Source organism: Podarcis liolepis, assembly GCF_965112155.1.
Source record: "Podarcis liolepis genome assembly, chromosome: 8".
NCBI lineage: Eukaryota > Metazoa > Chordata > Lepidosauria > Squamata > Lacertidae > Podarcis > Podarcis liolepis.
The window spans coordinates 67431414-67455789 of record NC_139560.1 but is presented as its reverse complement, the minus strand read 5'-3'; the positions used below and the strand labels follow the sequence as shown (position 1 = coordinate 67455789).

At 42.6% G+C, this 24376-nt stretch overlaps 2 protein-coding genes across 5 annotated transcripts in view; one reads left to right on the top strand and one right to left on the bottom strand.

Annotated features, from left to right (window-relative positions):
• The window catches only part of LOC310714353 (uncharacterized protein), a 41638-nt gene extending 23723 nt beyond the window's left edge, over positions 1 to 17915 (top strand). Inside the window, exons 1-3 of one of the 2 annotated variants that reach the window (XR_014529650.1) lie at positions 4226 to 5735; positions 14638 to 14697; positions 16256 to 17915. Coding sequence is in view for 1 of the 2 variants with exons in the window: in XM_083519782.1 (XP_083375908.1) it covers positions 14638 to 14697; positions 16256 to 16512 (317 nt within the window). In the remaining variant the exon portion in view is untranslated. Of the gene's footprint in view, positions 1 to 4225; positions 5736 to 14637; positions 14698 to 16255 lie in introns of those variants that run through there. The other variant, XM_083519782.1, reaches the window with a different exon arrangement.
• The window catches only part of BCL2 (BCL2 apoptosis regulator), a 181287-nt gene that overhangs the window by 90332 nt on the left and 66579 nt on the right, over positions 1 to 24376 (bottom strand). The gene's annotated exons all lie outside the window — the stretch shown is intronic.

Sequence of the window (24376 nt, the reverse complement as noted above, 5' to 3'; positions counted from 1 at the left end):
CAACACTCCAAATACCTAAAGTCAGTGGAGTCAAAGATTTATGCTTATTATTATTATTGTTGTTGTTAATTGAATTTATATTGAGTAAAATGAAATCAAAAGAAGCTTCTCTGAGCACTGTTTTTTCTGGTTCTGTTAGAATCAGCTTGGTGTTGGTGGACTCCTAGCCAATCACATTTTCTTTGCCCGAAGTCTTGATACTGGGAAAGAAGGAAGAAGGAAGAGGAAGAACTGCACGTTAGCAGCTTTCACCCATTTTAGCTTTTACAGTGGTACCTCAGGTCAAGTACTTAATTTGTTCCGGAGGTCCGTTCTTAACCTGAAACTGTTCTTAACCTGAAGCACCACTTTAGCTAATGGGGCCTCCTGCTGCTGCCATGCCACCGGAGCACGATTTCTGTTCTCATCCTGAAGCAAAGTTCTTAACTCGAGGTACTATTTCTGGGTTAGCGGAGTCTGTAACCTGAAGCATATGTAACCTGAAGCATATGTAACCCGAGGTACCACTGTATTTTAAACCACACATACAGGTCCCTTGGAGATCCAATGTTTTTCTCACTACAAACAACTGGTAGGGAATAGGGGTTGAATTTAAACTAGAGGGACATAGAAAGTTGCCTTGGCAGGTGAGACTATTTGCCCACATGGCAGACTTGCCTACGCTGATTGATAGCAGCTCATCAGGGTCTCGGGCACTGATTTTTTCTCCATTGTCTACTATCTGGTCCCCTTTTTGTTTGTTTTGTTTGTTTTAACAAAAATGAGAAATAAAAGAAGTCAGAGGTTGAACCTGCAAGCCTTCTGCGCGCAAGAGAGACCCTGATTCAATCCCTGGAACCATCACTATTATTATTACTATTATTATTTTATTTCTATTTCGAAAAGATCAGTTAATGGAGGGATGGAGAACTGGCAGTTACAGAAGAAGAAGGATGTATACTCAAAGGTGGGCCATTCTCGAAGGCTTTTCTTAGCAAGCTACCAATGAGACAGGGAGGCGGGTAGCGCTGTGGGTTAAACCACAGAGCCTATGACTTGCCGATCAGAAGGTTGGCGGTTCGAATCCCTGCAATGGGGTGAACTCCCGTTGCTCAGTCCCTGCTCCTGCCCACCTAGCAATTCGAAAGCATGTCAAAGTGCAAGTAGATAAATAGGTACCGCTCCGTCGGGAAGGTAAACGGTGTTTCCGTGCACTGCTCTGGTTCACCAGAAGCGGCTTAGTCATGCTGGCCACATGACTCGGAAGCTGTACGCCGGCTCCCTCGGCCAATAAAGCGAGATGAGCGCCACAATCCCAGAGTCGGTCATGACTGGACCTAATGGTCAGGGGTCCCTTTACCTTTACCTTTTACCAATGGGACACACTGTGTCTGAGACCAGAAGGCCATCAAATTTGGTACAATGCATGTTTCTAGAGCAGCACCTCTTTGCTTCCTCTTCCCCTATTGTGCTCTGTCCTCACCCCCCCTTTTTTCTGCATACATTCTGCCACGAAAAGAAATGCATCCCCACCTGGTTCAGTGTATGACTACGTTTTCCTACAGTTAACATCTTTCATATTGTAACCATCCCACAGACACAATGGGTGGGCGGGAATGGTTTCTGATGTCAAGCAAAGCAGGCACGTCCCTCTTATGGAAACCAAAGAGGATTCAAATGAAGTGTCAAAAAAAAGGGGGGGGGGGTTTAAATAGCCGACTGATGTTTTTCTGTACTGTAGGATCCATTCAGTTCCTGTGTGTCGCTGGTGTGAATGAAAGAGATTTGTTGCTGAGCAAACAGATAAGGCTGAGATTGCAGGAACTGATCAATACCTTGAGATAGGGCATGATGAGAATACCTAGCAACCTCTGCTTTTCTGAACACCTGGGAGATGAATGAATTAGGAGGGGTGGAGGGATGTGTGTGTTTGTGTGGATATATATATATAGCAGGTTAACATCCTGCTTTAATTTAAGTACGTATGTAGTACAGCAGAGAGTTAAAGAGAATGAACTGTGAGCCAGGAAGTCTGTGGTTTTTTGAATCTCACCTCAGCCATGAATTCACTCAGTGGCCTTGGGGAAGTGGCTTTAGCACGCTTTATACATTTATGGCGCATACGGTGAATGAGCGTGAGGAGGGGAGAGGCTCACAGTGCCAAGCCCTGCTCCCAACTCACATGTGCTCTTTGGGGGGGGGCGTGTTTTGGAAATGCAGATGTCTTTACTGATGTTATTATTATGCAGTGGTATCTCGGGTTACAGACGCTTCAGGTTACAGACGCTTCAGGTTACAGACACCGCTAACCCAGAAATAGTACCTCAGGTTAAGAACTTTGCTTAAGGATGAGAACAGAAATCGTGCAGCGGCACGGCGGCAGCAGGAGGCCCCATTAGCTAAAGTGGTGCTTCAGGTTAAGAACAATTTCAGGTTAAGAACGGACCTCCAGAACGAATTAAGTTCTTAACCCGAGGTACCACTGTGGTATTATGCTTCGTGCTGAACACCACCTTGCTATATTTTTCTGAAAGTGTGATTGCTAAACATTTTAATAAATAAGTAAGCATTCGCTTGTATGCACGTATACACCGTACAGACACATTCTGGTGTACTCTTTTTTCTTTTGCTTCTCTTTTTAGCAACTCATATAACCTCTTGAATTCAGGGCAAATTGAGGTCATTTCAAAATAGCTTGATATAGCAGGGATATAACAGGGATGTCTAAGTCAAGAATGGAGGAACTGTAGCCAGACATTGTTGGGAATTCCTCTCAGGCCTAGCCAGCATAGCCAATGGTCCTGATGGATAGCTCAGTCAGCAGAGCATGAGACTCTTAATCTCAGAGTTGTGGGTTCGAGCCCCACGTGGGGCAAAAGATTCCTGCATTGCAGGTGATTGGACCAGACAGGTGTTGTGGTCCCTTCCAACTCTACAGTTCTATGATTCTATAGTGGAATCTGTAGTACAACAACAAATGGAGGTTCCTCCTCCCTGCCCCCAAGTGAATAAAAAAGCAGTCGCTGAAACTAGTACCTCACTCAAAGGCAAGATTAAACCAAACGTTCCCCTATTACCAAGGCTACCAATCATGAATATGGTTCTCTTTTGATCACCCAACCTACTTGTCTCTCATTAAATAGAGATTCACTAACAATGAATGAGATCTTTATACCCACCAGCATAGGGGAAACTAGGACACCCATTTGGTTATAAAACAGCCTTTGATGAAGGAGCTAGTTTTGTTACCAGGGCTGTGTTGAATTGCCCTCTGTGTTTTATTTCATACAGAGGCTGAAAAGTTTAAAATAATAGAAGAAGAGGGCCTGTTTTTAGTGGAGACTGGAAACTAGACTCTACCTGAACATTCTGTATCCTGGACTTGGCTTCATTTGTCTGTTTTTCTTAGCAAATCTAAACAAGCTTTTCCTGTTCCTCATGTTTGTGTATATAAAATAGGGGGGGGGGGAAGAGATTCATTTTTAAAAAAAAAAAGAAAAGAAGAAGCTGACGTCACAGAAAATACCTAGAATTACTGAGTTAAGTTTCATTTTTAATCTTGCAAACAGAAATGTATACAGGTCTGCTTTAAGACCCTTCTCTATTCTATATCATGAGTAGCTACCATAGTGCCCTCCAGACAATTTGGACTATAACTCCCATCAGCCCCAGCAAACATGAGGCAGGCAAAGTACCCCTTGTGACTGTCAGTGGCTGAGTGTTCAAATCCCCTCTAAAGGCAACACAAGCAAAAGAAGCAAAGGGAAGGAGAGAAAGCCACAGATCTGAGGAGAGGAAGGGAAGGAGAGAAAGGAAGGTTAGATCATGGCCTAGAGAAGAAGGCTACAGTGGGGGAAATGTATCTGGGGGGGCAAACAGGCAAAGGAGATGAGGTGTGTATGACCTGGAACTGCGGGGGGGGGGGGAGGACTAAAGTTCATGTATTGATTTGAAACACCTAGCGGAATTTTTGTTTGCAGGCCTCTCTCTTAAATCGTGTGCTCTGGTATAGGACACTCACCTGATGCTATCTGTGAAAGGTTACAGCATTTGCTGATATGCTTTGGAGGTGCGATTTACTTTCACACAGAACTGGGCAGGTGGAAGATAGCCAGAGGTCACCAGGTCCAGGCCCATACAGTGCCTCCTTTATATCTATATCCAAATGGCACTAACGGAAAAGCCTCCTCCAGCATCGAGCTTGTAGTACACCAGAATCAGAGAGTAAGAGTGTTGCTAGAGAAACCGGGGCAGCAAAAGTGTGTTTAGAGAGAAAATACCTGAATGGCTTGTGCAAGAAAGCCAGCAATAGAGGAGGCAGCTCCCAAGTCTGCAAAGAATGTTGAACGAATAGTGGCAGACTCCCCACAAGACCATGCACGTTTAAACAAAGCGATGGATTCAGGATAAAGCGGAAATCTTATCTGTGGAGTAAGTCCCTTCTGTATTCAAAGAGGCTTATGCTACATGCTGGTTGCACTGAGGTCCCACTGAAATCAAGGTCAAGAGCTAGTCCCAAGGCACACTGATTTCAATGGGAGCTGACTCATTTTGTCTGGATCCAACCCGAAGTATATGCACTCCAGAAGCAACACAATTGCTTACCTTATTCTAGTTGCACCAGCTTGTGCCAATATCATGTCAGAGGCACAGGCCTCCTCCACATGTTTAAAAACCATGAGCCAGCTTCCCTCCTTAAAAATGAGGAAATTAAGGCTGCTTCCAGACATTTGACTATTCCAGGCATAGGCAAACTCAGCCCTCCAGATGTTTTGGGACTACAATTCCCATCATACCTGACCACTGATCCTGTTAGCTAGGGATCATGGGAGTTGTAGTCTCAAAACATCTGGAGGGCCGAGTTTGCCTATGCCTGGACAATTCAGTAGCTCTCAGTCACTGCTGTTCTACTTTAAGCTAGAAGTGGAGCATCAACTCTATTTCCAGATTTCTAATGGCCCATAGTAGGCTAGGTTACTTGAAAGCCTTCTTCTATATGTGAACACTTTCGGTGGCCCTGTTCCAAAATCACCAGCAAAATTATGTAAGCTTGCTAACCACCAGGGGAAAGGGCTTTTCAGTAGGGATATTCTGGTTATTGAAAAGTCTTCGCTGAGGTCACCTGGCACCTTCATTCTGGTCTTTATGGCAACAGATGATGAACTTTCTGTTCACTCAGGCCTTTTAATTAACTTATTTAGTACTGACCTCTCAGTGCTTTAACTTTGGGGTTGCAGTGAGTTTTGTTTTCTTGCTGTATTTATACTGTTTATGATTTTACGGGTTTAGGGCACCCATCGATCTTTATGGAGTGGCATACAAATACCTTTGCAAATTAAAAAATGAAGTAGTCAGTCCTCCTTTTCCCAGCCACCTGAATGTTGTCTGTGGGGGGGAAAGGGTTAAATACTGTTGACACTCCCAGCCATATTCCCAAGCATTTTGTTTTTGTTTTTGGTATGGATACATAGGCAATCCTGTTTGGTATAGGAAGGGTTAAAGTGATAGACGTGATAGGTTAAAGCTGATTCCTAGAAAAGAGAGACAGGTCATAGAAAAGGAAATGGGTAGAGAAATCAGAACAGCAGAAATAAAGGCCATCTATACCTGGGGAAATTCCATAGATATGCCATTGAGCTAAAAACAAATGAACAAACGTCAGATTTTCTGAGCTCTGAAAAGGAAATGGAAGCTGAACAGGGAAAACGTGAGACGGAGAAGTTTTCTTAATGATATCATGCAGATGCCCACAAAAGGTGAGTGAACAAGGAGTAGCTATTCCTCCGTAAATGCTGAGTGTGGAAGCAGCCTAGCATTCACAGAGTTGACTTTATTTGCCTTCTCATTTTTAAATGTTTCGCTTACACTTGAGTCAGGTTTTCCAAATTTTTCTTGGCAACCATGAGGTCAAGGTTCTTAAAAAAAAGAAAAAAAAGATAACTCATAGTTCCACCCAATTATATAACTCCAGGAATTAAGGCTTAAAGAATAGCATTAAGCATCATGAGACTCGGGTTAAAATATGAACTCTGGAAACACTGCTATTCCTTGGCAAATAACTTCAAAGTGTTTCAGATCTACCTATGGCTACCACGAACTAGCCTTCGGAGAGCTGCACTGCCAAGTGTCACAACAACATCATTCACAGAGGCTCAAGGCAAAACCAAAAAGGGATTATCTTAACGACCTTGCACAGGTTATTAAATGTACTGTCAGCATGTGTTTGGATCTATGGGTGTGAAATCCCAACCTTATGACTTTTAGTCAACAGAAGTTGAAACAACACAACCATAAGTCTTCCCCTCACCTCCAGCAATACCTAACACTTGGATTTAGGAACGACCATTAGCTCTGAGATTTTACTATTGCCCCATTCTCATTTAGGGAACAATGACTGCCAGCTTGGTCAATGTTCTGGCAATTGCTTTGTGTCGCCATGTATCTAGGCAACAATGCCACACTGTGCAATGAGCAGTACACCAGCAGTGAGGTTTTAATGCTTTTAAGTTGCTACCCAGCATCTTGTATTTTTGCAAAAATGCACTTAGCTGCCTGAGAAACCCCCGAGAACGAACTTAGAAGCCAGATCCCAAAAGCTAGGCATATTTAATCAGAATTAAGTCTCACTACACTGGATGGTGCTTAAGGTTGCTAAGTCCCCTTTCACACATGATTCACACATGGGGTCATGCCTTGAGCCCTGCCACCAATTACACATGGCTCCATCTTGTCCCACTTGCATGCGCAGGTATGGTCACCTGAGGTGGGAAGCCTTCATTCACAGACTCTGGATCCTGAAACATTAGTCTTAGTTTGACAACCGCAGTCTTGCAGTGAAATAAGCAAAACAACCTAGTTTCTCTTTCCTCATGTGAACAATTGAATCTCCTCAGAGTAGGGTGTCTATTGTGTCTCTGTCTGAGTCACTGAACTGATTGTGCCTCCTTTTACCCTGGAGGTGTGCCCAGGATCATGACATGCAGAATCACAGGAATGAGAGAGAGAGAGAGAGAGAGGATGGTGTACTGGTTACAGTGTCAGACTAGGACCAGGGAGACCCAGATCTCCATTCAGCCATGAAGCTTGTTGACTGTCAGACACCATCAGTCAGCCTATGCTACCTCACAGAATTGTTATGAGGATTAAATAGGAAGGAAGATGAACTGTGCACACCACCATATTTTACACACACACACACAAAACAACAACAACAACAACAACAACAACAACATATGGCTTTTTTCAGCACCTCTCAGGTGGGCACCACTGCCATTCTAAGAGAACAATGAAGAAGTTCATTGTTATGTACTGAAGTTCTCACCCTGGGCCAGCAGGGGGATACTGTAGATAGTTTTCACTCAGGTCCACATATGCAAATAAGGGATTGAAAGTGACGTTCAGTGATTGGATAGTTACAGAAAGTGGTTACTGTTGCGTTCTAGTGGAGCTCTATATAAGCAGGCTGGCTGAACCCTTCAGTTCAGTTCTGGCCTGGCCTGTGAATAAACAAGAGCTGTTTGAAGAATCGCTGTGTCATCCGATATGTTCACCCACAACTTAACATTCATGGTGAGCTCTGGCACCTATTTTTTTAGAAAACTAGAATGCTCTATCTATCTATCTATCTATCTATTGTCTTACCGCTATTCCCACACTAAAAGGTTTGTCTTTAGCATAAGAGTGAGCGTCTTTAGCATAAGAGTGAGCTATGCCTCCAATTTCACTTGAGAAAAAAAAGTGTCCTCCAATTGTAGGTTGTTTTGGAAATGCTACCATAAATAATATATAAAAGTGACATGATTTAGGAGCCAGGTTTCCCGCAGTTTATAGACTGGATCTATAAACAAGCCCTTTCTCTCTATATTTACAGTCAGGGGTTGCCTAAAGTCAAGACACGGCAAACTGCAACTTACACTTGCCATACATAACTTATGTTCCAGGTGCCATTGTTTTGCTGGAAACAAAATAGGTGGCAGCACATCAAAAACGGATACTTTAACGGCTGCCCAGTGTGCCTGACTTCAAGAGGGGGAGCACAAGGAAGAAGCTTGTCTCAAATGTTGCAGCCTTCTCTACTAGAGAGAGACTCCCTAACAATTTTCTCCACCTATTAAATCATGCCTGGGCAAACAAACGACTGTGTCCTGCCCCAAAATACATTGCTTGCAGCAGTTTTGTTGAAAGCTCCTTGCTGCTCACACACCCAGTCAGGCCTGCAGTGAAGCCTGAAACTGTGCCTGTTTATAGTGGTTACCTTTCCTTCAAGTTGCATTTAAGGTAAAGGTAAAGGTAGGGACACGGGTGGCGCTGTGGGTTAAACCACAGAGCCTAGGACTTGCTGATCAGAAGGTCGGCGGTTTGAATCCCCGCGACGGGGTGAGCTCCAGTTGCTTGGTCCTTGCTCCTGCCAACCTAGCAGTTCAAAAGCACGTCAAAGTGCAAGTAGATAGATAGGTACCGCTCTGGCGGGAAGGTAAACGGTGTTTCCGTGCACTGCTCTGGTTCGCCAGAAGCAGGTTAGTCATGCCGGCCACATGACCCGGAAGCTGTACACCGGCTCCCTCGGCCAATAAAGCAAGATGAGTGCCGCAACCCCAGAGTCGGCCACGACTGGACCTAATGGTCAGGGGTCCCTTTACCTTTAAAGGTAAAGGTAAAGGACCCCTGGATGGTTAAGTCCAGTCATAGGCGACTATGAGGTTGTGCCGCTCATCTCACTTTCAGGCCGGGCGGGAGCTGGCATTTGTCCACAGACAGCTTTCCGGGTCATGTGGCCAGCATGACTAAACCGCTTCTGGTGCAACAGAACACCGTGACAGAAACCAGAGCACATGGAAACGCTGTTTACTTTCCCACTGCAGCGGTACCTATTTATCTACTTGCACTGGCGTGCTTCAAAGGTTGGCAGGAGCTGGGGCAGAGCAACGGGAGTTCACCCCGTTGCGGGGATTCGAACCGCCGACCTTCCGATCGGCAAGCCCAAGAGGCTCAGTGGTTTAGACCACAGCGCCACACACGCCCCTCAAGTTGCATTTACCATGGCTGAAATGTAGAAATGTGTAATAAAATATAGTGCATATAGGAAACATAGTAACTTCGACTCTTAACTTGCATCCATGGTGACGTTATTACTTACTTAGCCAAGAACATCACACTTTAGTGTACTGAAATGCACACTCACTATGTTTATTTGGCATGAATGTGTCCAGCGGTTAAGGCAGAAGGCTGGTCTGAGCTGAGTTCTGATGAGATAGGTTCCATATCTCTGCACATTATTTTGCATATATCTAGATACTGAGGTTGTTTATATTGCTTCTGCAGCAAGAGGAACTATTTAAAACTTTTTAAAAATCGCTTTAAATAGCTTTTTTTCTAAAGTTCCATGTTTACTTCAGAGGTGGTTTATGGCAACTGTTTCCCTCCTCACAAGGCTCTGAGAAGAGAATAGCGGAACCAAAAGTGATAGATAAAGCTAAGGCAGAGAACTCTCAACAGCCCAAATGGGAGCCATATAAACTAGCTGTTGAAAGAACAATGGCAACAAACAGAGGAGTTTTAAACAAAGAAACAATAGTCATTTGTTTCAAATATAATTGCCGGGAAAGAACAGTACTGGCAAACTTTGGGCATAATCCAGTCGAAGTTAAACATTCTGATTTTACACATTGCCAAAAATATTCTGCTAAGAATGCAGCCGACTGTCCCCCTGACAAATGATGCTGCGGGTTTTGTTGAATTAGAATTATAGTCTTGACAACAAAGTTGAGAAATTCTTATTTCAAGATTTTGGTTGTTAAACTCTCTCTCTCTCTCTGTGTGTGTGTGTGTGTGTGTGTGCACGCGTGCTTTGTGTGTTGCCTTGGAAAGGGAGTTTATACATATTAAAAATGACTAAAATATATGACTGAAATGAGAGAATGTGTTAAGCAGGAAAGCCAGTCATCCTGCCCAATGGAATGCCAGCTCAGGGTACAGACAGAAATACATCAGAGCATCCTGAAGGCATGTTCTGAATATCATTCTCAGGCCCTAACAAACACCCTGGGAATGATCTTCACGCATACCTGCTGAAACACCCGGAAAAACCAAGACTATCTCATTCCCTGAAATAGGACTGTTTGGGTAATTCTTTTTATATTTTCCTCCTTGTTTTGCTCCATACACCTATAAAAATGCTGTTCTTAGCATGACTTAGACATTATTTTTATCCAGCTCTCTTAATGTCTCCCCTTATGGCTGCCACAAAATGCAGCCTGTTCTTTTTATTCTGATTTATTTATTTTTTAAAAAGAGAACCCATCACCAGATTGATCGAAAGCCTAGCTATGCATTCTCAAAACTTATGGCTAATTTCACCCCCATAATTTCAATTCAGCACTTGATATCAAGCATTATCCCTCCCACCACACAGTTTTAAGTATGTGTTAGGACAGTGCATTAACAGTCTATTTTAGGTTCAAGCACTACAGTAGCAGCATGTGAAAGTTTCTGAGCAATTATCTGGACATCCTGATAGTTTCATCAAACGCCACCCTTCACCCTTTAGTCCAACGTTTGTTACGGTATAATTCTTAACAACCTAAGACAAGCCAAAGCACCAGGTTAAAGGCATCTGTTGAGCTTAATGTGCCAACCTAAAAATCCAGGTGCTGGACTTCTGGGTAAAAACAACCACCAGTGGGCACCTAAACACCTAAAAAATACATCTCATTATTCTTTTTTATTATTTTATTTCTTCCAACTGCAATTTATATACTGCTTAATTACAGTTGTCTCTAAGTGGTGCACAAAAAACTCAAAACGATGCAAATAAAAAAAACACTTTAAGTTATTAAATTATAAAACCAGAATTCGGTTAAAATGCCTGCTGGAATTAAAAAAAAGTCTTCAGTAGGTGCCATAAGTTCAACAGGGAGGGGGCCTTTCTAACTTCAACTGGAAGGGAGTTCCATAAAATTGGGCCCACAATACTGAATGCAAAGTGGAAACGAACCATGTATCAGAGTCATGGGGGACCACTAACAGTAACTCCACATTGATTGGGCAAAGATATAAGGGATCAGGGATTTTTTTTCTGTGAAAAGCAGGGACTGAAATGCAAAGTTCCTGAAAAATCTACTTTCACACATAGAAACACGGCACTTTATAAAATTAAACATATGTCAAGGATGAACTTTGTTCATACGTAGTGTTACAAATGACAAACCGGGTAGAAACAAGAAACACTCATGGGGGGAAATGCTAAGGGAGGGGGGAAAAGAAAACAATTGTAAGTGCAATGTGGAAACAATCTTTTATAGACGTTTCTGAGAACTATATTATTTTACTGTTTTCTTTTCCTTGCAATAAAATGCACACATTGAGCTAATAGATATGCACGGTATAGATTTTCTGCTTGTTCCTTATTGAAATGTTGGGGATCTGTTGACTTTTTTCCTTCTTCATATGATGTTATTAGCTTCTCTTGGCTTGAGAGGAGTGAAACATATACTTGACTTTGATTAGTTTCCCTAGACCATTGACCTAGACGGACCTAAAACAATGAAACCCAAGTTCTCCAATACATAATTAGATACAGGTGGAACCCCAAGCAGCTATAGCAGGAGAGAGGAGACCATTTTGGGTGACCTAGAAAGAGGGAAGACAACTTAGAACATACCAAGAACTCAGAAAGCCATGTTGGCAAGATAGTTGTTATATGTCTGCTCTAAGCAAATTCATCATTCCAGACCAAGGAATCTTCCTTGTCTCCTGCTCAAAAAGCCTTGGCCACTGCTGAACTATTTCTCTGCTCTCCATTCTCTCCTCAAGCATCCTGTGTCTTGCTGGTTCTCTCCACAGCAGAGACCAGTGTTAGAGCAGAGACCAGCGCGAGATGCTTGCTGCCCGAAGAGAAGGACCAGATGACCCCCTGCCCCTCTGGAGACCAGCAGCTGAAGCTCACTTCTACAATGGAGATGGATGCCAACAACTGCTACTATGACACTCTGTTCACCTTTCAGAATTTTTACCTTTAGCTAAGAAATAGACTGAGCACATCACAGGCACATCACTGAGTGCAAGTTAAAGAACGCATTCACAGAAACGTCGCATCCTGTTATTGTATTGTTGATCTCTCAGTAGCCCTTTGGGGATGACACAATACCAAAACACTATTGGTCTCTGGTTTAGATGCCCCTTGCTACTCCCCTAAAGGGCATTTCTTAGTGGAATTTTCCTTCCCTGTGCTTTGTTTCTTTGTAAATTCATGTACGCATCTTGTAATTTGTTCTGAAGTGGTTAATACATATTAGTTATGCGATTTTGTGTTGCTTTCTTTGTGTACACTGTATGAAAATGCAAATAAAGAAATTTATTCATTTTTAAAAGGCAGCATCCTCCAACCACATCTCAAAGTAGCAGGCTACCTGGGGGGGGGGGTAAACAGGTATCATGGATAGCTTTGCTGCTGCTGGGGCACTGGTTCATAAGGATGGAAGCACCCGGAGTGCCTTAGGAGGATCAGCCAGGGAGCGGGCTGCTGCCACCTTTTATAATCTTCAAAGTGAGGCAGCTGTTTCACTCTGCCTAATGATAGGGTCAGCCCTGAAGATGACACATGTGCACAATGTGCTCAGGGCTCATCTGTTTCCAGTGCCAGGGATCAATCCTTAGAATCTATGAAGTACAGTGGTACCTCGGGTTACAGACACTTCGGGTTACAGTCCCTAAAATCTATGTAGTACCTCGGGTTAAGAACTTTACCTCAGGATGAGTACAGAAATCACATGGTGGCAGCACAGCGGCAGCGGGAGGCCCCATTAGCTAAAGTGGTACCTCAGGTTAAGAACAGTTTCAGGTTAAGAACAGACCTCCGGAACGAATTAAGTTCTTAACCAGAGGTACCACTGTAAGCATAAATGCAAGTCCCCCTGAGCAGGTACAGAGTGCATTCCCTCCAGTAACAATGGCTAAATGCATTGCCTGGCCATTTGAGATTAAGGGGAAGGGCTTCAAGGTGAAACGTTTGTGGTCACAGCCAGACTTCGGTCCCATCAGTTATTTTTTTTCTAGAAATTAAACACCACTCGGTTCACTTTTGCAATGAGTCTATGGCTTATGAGTACAGAAACAGAGTACAGACATGTGTTATCAGTTTCTGTCTTAGACATTCTCTTTTTCTGTTTCTCTCCCCCACTTTTTTTTTAAGAGCAGGAAGCCTCAATAGATGTGGCAGGATGATTTAATTCTTAGAACGTAAATATACACCACTTGATTTAATTCTTAGAATGTAGATATGCACCACTACCGGTGTTCTTGGAGTTCAGAGTATTTCACTGAACAAATATTGTATAATGCAAGACACATTTTCCCTGGAACTGTAGTTTATACTCATTAATGCATTTTCCTTAGAGACAGGAATGAAATGTATCAGAGAGAGATCAACAGACATTCAGCTACACAGGGATTTACTAATTTGGGCTGCATACAACATACAACATTCAATTTACGCTAGGGCACTCTCATTCGTTCTAATGTACTCTGAGATAAACAGGTTGTAGATTAATTACAGCTTTTAAAATATAAAACTGTGAAGAACTGGGGTTTATTTCTTAATCGCCTCACTAACTCCGATCCGTTTGGGGGCTTTTCTGCAGAGCTCCACGACTTGCCCTCCCCAAAACATAACAGAACTGCCGCCAAATCATCTTATAAAAATATCACACACTCCCCCAATATTTATGAGGAGTGCAAATGCAGGTAACAAATGACCAGAGCAAGCATGGGTAGAACGAGGTATGGAAGGATCTAGGGAGCCAAGTTATAAATTTACTTAAAGAGAAATAGGAAAGGGATTTAAAAGTAATAGGGGAGAAAACTTCTAAAAGATAAAACACAGTATTTCTTAGGCATTTGCACTGTCTGCATAGCTGTTGGGCTACAGATAGTCTCTTGAATGCGTGTACAGTGGTACCTCAGGTTACATACGCTTCAGGTTACATACGCTTCAGGTTACAGACTCTGCTAACCCAGCAACAGTGCTTCAGGTTAAGAACTTTGCTTCAGGATGAGAACAGAAATCGTGCTCTGGTGGCGCGGCAGCAGCAGGAAGCCCCATTAGCTAAAGTGGTGCTTCAGGTTAAGAACAGTTTCAGGTTAAGAACGGACCTCCAAAACGAATTAAGTACTTAACCCGAGGTACCACTGTATATGCACCATCCATCCCCCTTATGACCTGAAGCCTGTCACACAGCAAAATCACCCCACCCACCCCTATTAACCTGTTACTTAAATAATACTAACTCATTTAAATTGCCCTGCAAATGGAACTTCTTTTTGCCTGGCAGTTATGTCCAGAGAGATGCAAAATGCCTGGTAGCCAGCACCCCTTAGTCAGATGAATGGCCAAACACCATGCAGTGCTTACTTCAGGTTCCTGCTCAGAATGAAATAACCCTCCTCTCTGATTGGTTGGTATAAATAAGCCTTGCCTACCTCACTTTGGCTGACCCAGATTGGCTTAAATCAAATGTGGGTTTCCCTATCAGATAATTTCTCTCTCTTCAAAGGTTGGCCCGGGAATTTCAAAGAGAGTCTTTGTCTAGAACAACCTGCCTCTTCTTGCTTCTTTGTTCTCAGAGGACATGTGCTTGACTCATTTATTTATTTACTTTTAAGAATGGAGTAAACAAACGAAAAATTTATGCAACCAAGGAAGCAGTGGAATGTCTTGGCGAGGTAAGAATTTGAGTCAGGTAATGTGGGAATTTTGCATCTAGATGCTTAAATATATATTTGCCATTTTTAGAAGTGACTCCCCCCCACCCCTTACTGCAACGCTACATATTCTTGATTTCTAGAAATTAGCAAACCAACGAACCAAACAACCACTTTTGAATATTCTTGGGTCCTTTTGCACTTGGCTAAATCTGTTCTAGAGGTTTGGGGGAACTCCTTCGACAGATTGCTTTAATTAATGTTGCCAATTTGACACCCCCACTCGCGGATAATATTGATTTTCATTTCTTCTTTTTATGAAACATGTTTCTGGGTATGATAAGTATCCATAATAGTGGCAGGGAAAAAAGGTTTATATGGGTTTTGAGCTCTGTGAAAGCCAGGGGGTTCAGGAGGGAAAGTTGTAAGTTTGAACCTCCAGGTTTGTCACAAGAATAGAGGAAAAGAAGGAGAGAAAAACTATAGCTGGCCAAAAAATACAGATGGGGGACGGCGGAAGCAAGATACCTGAAAAATCTAGATAATTATGGGCAAATGTGTATAAACGATGATATAACTGAGGAGGAGGGAAACAAGTTTCCAATTTATAGCTGGATAGACAGAGCATCTTTAGGTCAGGCAAAGAGCTTACATTAAACCAGTAAAAAAAGAATTCCACCTCCTCCTTCTTTTATTATTATTTATAAAGTGCCTAATACTTTGACTGGTTTAAAAAAATCTGGCAGAAAATTGTCAGTAAAATTGACTTATTTCACAAGGAGTTCTTTTGGAAATCAAAGTAAGAGGTTTATTGAAATATTGCCCTTATTTATAAAATACTTAAATAACATTGTGTGTATGTGTGTCATTTAATCCTTTAGAGTAGCTGATATTAACTGATACTTTTTACTATGTTTTAATTTATGATGTTTTAGCTGATATATGTTTACTGTTTAGTATCTTCATCAGTTTTTTTATGCAGCACATTTATGAATGTAATAAAAATTTAAAAATTATTAAAAATAAAATGCTTAATATTGAGCTCATTGCAACAGGGTTTTTATTTAATGTCCCTGCCTGTGGCCTACAATTCTTAAGCAGCAAAATACAGAAGGGGGGAGACATGCTAAGGCATAAATAATGTGAATTTTCTATTTTAATTATTTTATGCTCCATGCTTAAATGCTTCACATTCGAAACACCTCTGAGGCTACAATTTTCTTCCCACTTGTCTGAGAACAAACTGCACTGAACTCCAATGGGTTGTATCCAACGAAGTTGTGCCATTTAGCACAAATTCCACTTCTGCAACGGAACACCCCCTCCCGTGCCCTCCCTAAATCTGCTCTGGAAGGTTGGGGCGAAACCCAGAATAGATTTTGCAGGCAGGGGAGTGGGAACCGGGCAACAAGGGCAGGGGAAGTTCAACTGCACAAATAGAAGTCCTTCCACTAATGAAACAACTTCATTGAATGCAACCCACTGGAACTTACATCTGAGCAGACTTGGCTTAGACTTGCACTGTAAGTTTCAGAAACAGCTTTGTTTGTTTGTTTATTTATTTGCTGCTTCCCATAAGGCACCCTGAAGCAATTCGACAATAAAAACACATGTAAAACGCGTTCAAGATTACGGACTGGGATAAAAGTCTCATTGGAAAGACTGAGGAAATGGTACTGCATCTGTCTGACAGGTAACGGGAGTTCCAAGTGTAGGTGTTGCCAGACAAATAGTCCGATTCCTACATCCTATGGAATGGGATTCCTAATGAGATTGCATTTGCAAGAGACCCCTCTAATGCGGAGCACAGTGGTCAGCTGGGTACAGAAGGGGTGAGACAATCTCTGAAGTCTCCTAATACCAATCTTTGTACACCAGAACCTATCCTGGTAACTAATTGGCTTTGAGGGATTTCAGGAGCAATGAAATCCTTCCCCCTGTGAACAGGTGAGCCGCTGGATTTCACTGCACCAGAAGTCAACCTCAGGGGCAGCTCTACATGAATGCATTGCAGTAGTTCATTCTCAAAGTTACCACCGCATGGATGGCAGCAATCAGGCTTCGCAGGTCCAGAAAGGGCCATAGTTTTCATCAGCCCAAACTGGTAAAAGGCACTCCTGCCCACAGAGGCCACCTGGGCCTCTAGGAACAGAGAGGGGTGCAATATGGCAGCAAGCGTGGCAATTGCTGTGAAAAGAAAAGCAAGGTTGGAGCCCTCTGTGGCTAGCAAGACTAGTTTTATGGCCACTATGCTATTGAAACTTAGGCTTATACAATGGTACCTGGGGTTACATACGCTTCAGGTTACAGACTCCGCTAACCCAGAAATAGTACCTCGGGTTAAAAACTTTGCTTCAGGATGAGAACAGAAATCGTGCTCCGGCGGCACGGCAGCAGCAGGAGGCCCCATTAGCTAAAGTGGTGCTTCAGCTTAAGAGCAGTTTCAGGTTAAGAATGGACCTCTGGAACGAATTAAGTACTTAACCCGAGGTACCACTGTATATGCGAAGAGAGGTTCAAAATTCCCCTATTGGGGGGAAAAGTCAAAGCAAGTTTAAACGTTGACCTCTCCTCGCCCCTTTCCCTCCTGGTAAGCGACAGAGATGCTGCTCTCAAGAGACTATTGCTTGTGTCTCCACCCCACCAGGCGAAACACTTCTGTTGTTACAGATTGTTGACCTATTAAATGTTCTTACAAAAAAAGTTTAGCGAACCCAGATCCAAACTTTGTCCACTTAATATTTAACTTGTTAGATCTCAGCCCTCTTCTAGCAGTTACTATCATGGGACGAATGCACCGCACTGTGGGCAATTCAACCACACACGTACACATCAGAAACTAATTTTCCCTTGTTGGAAACAAACACAAACATTCTGGCAACACCAATTTGTTTCTCTTAAATGGATATGATGTAACGGCATATACACCCTTTTATTTCCCGATTTCTCATCTGGAACTTTACCCTCCAAAAATGCTGTTTTAGTATCAATAGCGACTGGTTTTGCAGTTTAGTAAGCGGGGGGGGGGGGGGGGACAGTGTCAGTTTCTCTCTTAGTCAAATGGTGTATATTTTTAAAGATGAGTAAGGGATTTTTTAAACTGTTTTATTCGGTCTGTGGTTTCAAATCAGCCAATTTATTTTCGCATGAAAATATGGTGTGTATGTGAATAAAAAAATACTGTGTGATTTCCCTGCAAAGCAAGCGAAGCTGCACAGCCCATTTCTGCTAAGAACAGAAAACGGAATGACCCACTTACTGGAAATAGGACAAGGGAATAGCAGGTATACAGATTTTTTGCTGACTTAATAAATGAAGGGGATTTATTATATTTTATTTTGTACCATAAACACATGGTGTTCATGCTCCCAAGCGGAAAGCTTGTCTGAGGGCCTCATTTACGGACCTAGAAGGACAAGTTAATCCCTTATCCTTGCTGCCAGTTTTAGCCACGCTTGCATTTTTCTTGGCATGCGCTCAAATGTAATGTTGGTGTCATGTGCTTAAATACTGCTTCAGTCAATATAATTTCTGTCCGGGTCACCTGCAGTGTGAATTGAGGGACTGTTTGGCCTTATTACCACCAAACAGTTATTTTAAACCGTAATTCTCTCACAGCTGACAAACTGACAGAAATAGGCCTTTGGCAGCAGGAAGAGACCATATTCTTAGAAAAGCATCCTCCTCAGAAACTGATAAACCACAACAGCTACTGAGTTTAGATTACTCTGCACATTAAACCACAAGAATGGGATTGGTATACAACAGGGTCTGAAATCATACTTCCCCCCTTATTGCCCCCAGTTTAAGCCTCCATAAATCAGCCAAGAGCAACTTACATCCATAATTCAACTCTTACCCCATCCGTCTTCTTCATCAGTTACTCCAATAATGTGAGATTTGTCCTTCCGCTATTTAATGCCGCCATCATTTGTCATCATCATTACCGTTTGCTTAACAACCACACTGAGAAATCCCATTGGGATATGTTCTCAGTCTAAAAGGATCTCAAAGGCCCAAAGGTACTCCAATGAGCACATGGAAATCACTGTAAACATGGAATTTACTGCATTTATTGCAATGTTTGCAGCACTTCCATGTGCTCAAAGGGAACAGGAGCAACCAGCTGGCACTGCACTGAAAGGAAAGGCCCAGGATGAGCTCCTGTAAACTCAAGGGTTCTTTCAAGTGGGAATAAATATGCAGACCAGATCTAGTATTCAAAGCCAGTGATAACTTGCTCTCACAATTCTATACGTCTAAGGTATCAGGCAACAACTGCAGTGTTCATCTGAATAAGATAAACTGTGCCCGCTCATGAGGACAACTATAAGTGCAGCCAGAGAGATATAAGCTTTTGCTCCCAATTTCATAGAGCCCAGGGAATAGACAAAAGGTACAGGATAAGCCCCATTAGTTGAAGCTAAGTCAATCTAGCCCAAACAGCACCTCGGTAGCAGACTTCCTGGAGACCACATGTGGTCTGCTCAGTGCTTCTTGGAAGAAGAGTTGTGCATCATAATATAACTTTAACTCACATAAGTCACTCACACTTTGTTAACAGTTAAGCACTGTTGTCAAGATTATTTATAACAATACTCATGCCTGAAAACCAAGAATAAGCAATATAAATGGGGGGAAATGTTGTGAAAACAATTTTGAATGACGCATTGATTTTTTGCATGATCCTACTGGTTGGACTGTTAATTGAAAAATCAGCACAACCATAACTGCTTGCAGTGTTGCTGACAACCAATTCCATAATTTTCTGATTGCACACTGCTGCAGAGTAAAGCAATACATCTCTGTTGCTAATGCGGATTTTCTGTTCAAGGAACCCCCCTCCCCCCAAAAAAGGTCACACACAAATTTGTTATTATATTGCAGGTGTACACTAGCTGTAGGTTAGAGAATCCTGTCTCCAAGTTGGCTAGATCCACTACATCAGGGACTGACACCCAGTGCTTCTCCAGATGTGACTGGACTCCAGCCCTCATCAGTCCCAGCCAGCATGGCCAATGGCAAGAGATGAAGGGAATTGTAGTCTAACAATATCTTGAAGGTCACAGAATCCTCAACATTGCACTATGTGGCTTCCGTTTGGCCTTTTAAAATAGTGATCTGGGATATGACTGGCCATTAGCTTAATATCTCTCCTGGGTTAAATGAGTGGAAAGAATTTTTTAAAGACCAAGTTGTTCAACATAAAGAATAAACCTAGCCAAGGAAAAATGGCTTCTGCCTTCCCAAACCTTTAGAATATGTCAACAAACAAGCAGATAGGTAGGCATTCTGAACCTGAACTTCCAACAAGCTTTCATCAAATTGAGGTAAACTTATTGCATAACTGTTAAGTTAGGAATGGTCCTCTTGTGGATTGTTAAGTAGTTAAAGAACAGGAAGCAGAAAGTGGAAGAGTAGACAGCTTTCACAATGGGAGGGAAGGAAGCACTGAGATCTCCCAAGGATCTATACTGGGGCTAGTACTGGGACTGGTATTAAGTTTATCCCTCTTGGGACTGGTATTAAATTAATGCATATATTATCTGGAGGCAGCAGTGAGTTAGCAAAGTCTGCAGATTTATTCAAATTATTCAAATTTATTCAGATTGGTGAGAACCTAAGCAGCCTACACAGTTCTTCCAAAAGCTTATCTTCAAAGTAGATGAGTGAGATCTAAAATTGGTAGAAATTGGTTCAAGTAATTGTAAATTGATGCATACTGTGTATGTATGTGTGTCGAGTGGCAAGGGGTAAATCCTAACTTCAGTCTCCAAATGCCAACTGGCAGCAACTGATCAGGAAAGATTTGGGATTGTGATGGACAGCTCCATGAGAACGCAAACTCCTTGCTAGGAGAGTTGATAGGGAAAGGACTCGAAAACAAAGCAGCTGGTAACGTAATGTCATTACTGTATCAGAATCTATGATGCAACCACACACAGTATACTGTGTAAATAACCCGTTGTCCCATTGCAAAGAAGGATGCTGTAGAGTTGGAAAAGGGGCAGCAAGAGGGCAGCCAATGTTCAATTAACTGGAGCACTCTGACCACAAGGGAAAGCTAAATCATTTGCAGCTTTTCTAGTTTAGAAAAAAAAAATATGACTGGAAGGGGACACAGATGGACATGATAGAGGTTTCTAAAATAAAAGGCTCTTTAAGTTAGGAGTAGACACTCTGCAGCCCTAGGATTGTTTCAAAAAGTCCTCCGAAAGCTATCAGTTCAGACCTCTGGCAAGAGCAATTCGTCTACTTCAGATGGCCCGCTGTGGGGTGAGGAAGAGAGAAGGGGCTGTCAGAGAGAGAAGGGGTGGCCCATCCACTTTCCACTCTGGCACTGCCCAGAGAAAGGTTGCCCACTCCTCCTTTAAGTGTTCCATGTATGCCCAATGTCTAGGCCATTTCGGTCAACATCCTACCAGCTGTTGGTCTCGGAGATTAGCCTTTTATTCACCTGTGTATACTACTCATTTACATTTTCCAAACTTAATTATATGTTAATCCTTCAAATAACCCTATCATTCTAATGCCTGCCTTTCTTTTTTTTATTATTCTCCCCCTTCCTTTCCTTCACATAATGAATTTTGGAGCTCAAAATATTCCACTGGAAAATAGCTCCGGGCTTCTGCTGTTCATAGAATTAAGCTCTGAGCTTCTTAGCCAGACCTGTACAACTCGTGACCTACCAAGCCAAGCAAAGCCCACCAGCATGGAAGCTCAGTGGGGGCTCAATAAACCTCATGGTTTTGCCTCCTACTTGGAATTGTAACACACACACACTCACACACAAAAAGGTGGTGGTGTTGTTGTTGTTAAGCAGCACATTACATAGCTGGTAGGGTGCATTCAACCTGGTGGGTGCAGGCCTGTGGGTGCAGGCAATTCACCCCATAAACTTTAGTTTTAATCAACATCTGCACTTCTTACTTCACACTTCTAAGGTGGCTTTGGAGAACTCAAGAGGGGCTCTTACAGGAGCTTGATTAGTCATCCCAGGGGCTCCTGCCAGAATACGCGCCTAGGTTTGATTTGAAAATTTCCATTAATTTGCAATGTCTGTCTTTTGAGTCCATCTTAGGACACTGAAGAGGAGCGATTCCACCTCCACCCCAGTAATTTTACTGGCTAGGAATCCTCAGACAGCTATTATTATTGTTATTATTTTAAACAGAGATGTGGCTTGGATCTGTGCTGTTGAACGTTGAAAGGAAAGGAAAGAAACCCAGCTCCTTGCAATGGTTGCAATTCAAAATCTGTCACTTGGATTAAAAATTAAAAAACAAACACAAAAGCAAAGTACAACCAACTCTACTTTGTACCAAAAGAACACATGCTTCAAGACTGTTCCCGGTGGCTCCCACCCCCACCCCGGCTTAAACAGTGAATGGCTGAGCTCCGAGTCTGAATAAACAGTGTGGGAGGTGACTGTTCTGTGAGGCCCATGTAAAGGATGCAATCATTCTTCTTACTTAAGTCTGTTCAGTATTAAATCATGTGAAACGAGCTCAATTACTACGTGTGACATTCACACCACCAGTGCATGGCCAACATAACAGGTATTGTTTCCTAAAGGAGTGGGGGCGGTGGGGGGGGTACGCACAAGGGGAAGGAGAAAGAAATATTCTGTAGCAAATTCTCCCAGCTTCTGGTATTTAATTGTGTATAAAGTTCATTGACTTGCTGGTTGCTGTCAGATGATCTTGCTTAAAGCCTATGAAAACATCTCAGGAATGCAGTGATGTGGGTAGGAACTGAAGTGAGTTCATGCCACAGGCGGCTTTAAATGAAACAAAAAGTCAACAAGCCAACCCCCCCCCCTCCCCAAGGAGGGAATCTCACCAAAGAGAGGGCTGTGGGATAAGCACTGGTTTAACCTCACTTAAATGCTCCAGAAGTTATTATAAACCAAATTTTCCCCGCGCACACACACACAAAACCCCGTGCTTTTTAGCGAACTGGCTAATGAACAGATGAAGTAGTTCTGTTTCTATGTAACCTGCATTTGGAAGGGTGTGTTTGTGGAAGGAGACCACCAGAAGTAAAATTGTAGAACGCATGGTGTGGAGAAGGTTAGCTTACGGTGAATTCGGAAGTTCCTGCTACAAATCTCAACACAGCTATGTATATACCCTAATGACCTCAGCCAAGTCAGCCTCTCTAAACATCCTACTTCAATCTATAATTTGGGAAGATCAATTATTATCATCATCATCATCATCAATTGAATTTATATATTGCACTATACCCGGAGGTCTCAGAGTGGTTCACAGAATGAAATCAAAATATAAAATCACAAAACACATAATCAAAATAAAAACAACAACCCAATAACCCCTCACCCCCCCCAAAAAAAACACACGGCATAGGATCCTCACAACATTTAAAGTAAGACAATTAACGAACCTGGACCAGAGCCACTCGTTGGAAAGCGTGCATCTAATTGCATCCCACACCTCTGCCAATCTGTCTGCCCACCATTTGCTACCAAATTGCGTTGCCAGCAGGCACAGTGTTATAATAACAAGCCACCAAGAGCCTACTAGGCTGTTTAGATTACTGAGAACTGAAAGAATCTCTTTGAACTTTGCGTCACGGATAACATAAGAGGCAATCCCGCCAAGGCTGTTGCCCACTTTGCTCCCTGGTACTCTAGGGAGCTGTGGGCAATGAAACAGGAAGCAGAATGACTGAAGCACAGATGGTGCGAGTCTCCGTCTGTAGGAACACCAATTGGAACACGTAAACCAAACACAGGTTACGGCACAAAAGTAGGCTCTGTTGCATCCTCAGGTAGCTGCCTGGAGCTTTTCCAAGGTGCCCCATGTCTTCCCTATCCCTTGTCGTATGTTTATATCACAAGTCTGATTTCATTATTACTTTGCATTTTTTGTGCATGTCAGATATCTTGGCTTGCTTATTTTGCACATCTCTGTTCTACTGGATCAAGGAAAATATGCATCCTGATGAAAGTGGTGTACATAAAACCCCCATGAAATTAAAAGTAAAAAAATTAAAAGCAACATGAAACTGGGTCATATGCCAGCGTAATCCTGTCTAAATGAGTTTTTATTTACATTTATTCCGTCTTGAATACTGTGATCCAAACCGCTTTAAAGTATATATGGGCTGTGGGGTCTAGATGTTTTCCCTCATCAAAGCACTACTGTGCTACTCGCAAACTCATCATCATTTTCCACTGTGAGGAATATGTCATTCTCCCTCCCAACTTGTGTGCCCTTTACTGTCATGAATGCTGCAGTGACTCTGTTTTCAGGAATGCTTGGAATCCCCATACATGCTTTGCACCCAGGAAGTCCCACCGAAAAGGACCAGAAACCAGGCGATGCAAAAAACAATCTCCTGGGACCCTGGGGAGCTGATGCCTATCAAAATTGGCAATACTGGACTGCATGGACAAGCTGTCTGACCAGACAAGGCAGCTTCCACTGCTCTAGGTGGTGCCTCTGACATCAGTAGTGAGGAGTGACATAATTCTTCGGGGCTCACAGCACATCAAGGTCGGTTTTAGAGAGTCCTCCTTATTTATCTAGCAATGTTACTGCAGCAGGAACACTCCAGTGGAGAAGCACTTGTCCAGCTTTTCGAAGGAACAAAGTGGCAAAACAAAAGCAAGAATCCTGGTATAGAAACAGTGCAGAATTTCGATGCCTCTCATCTCCAGCATCAAACACACATC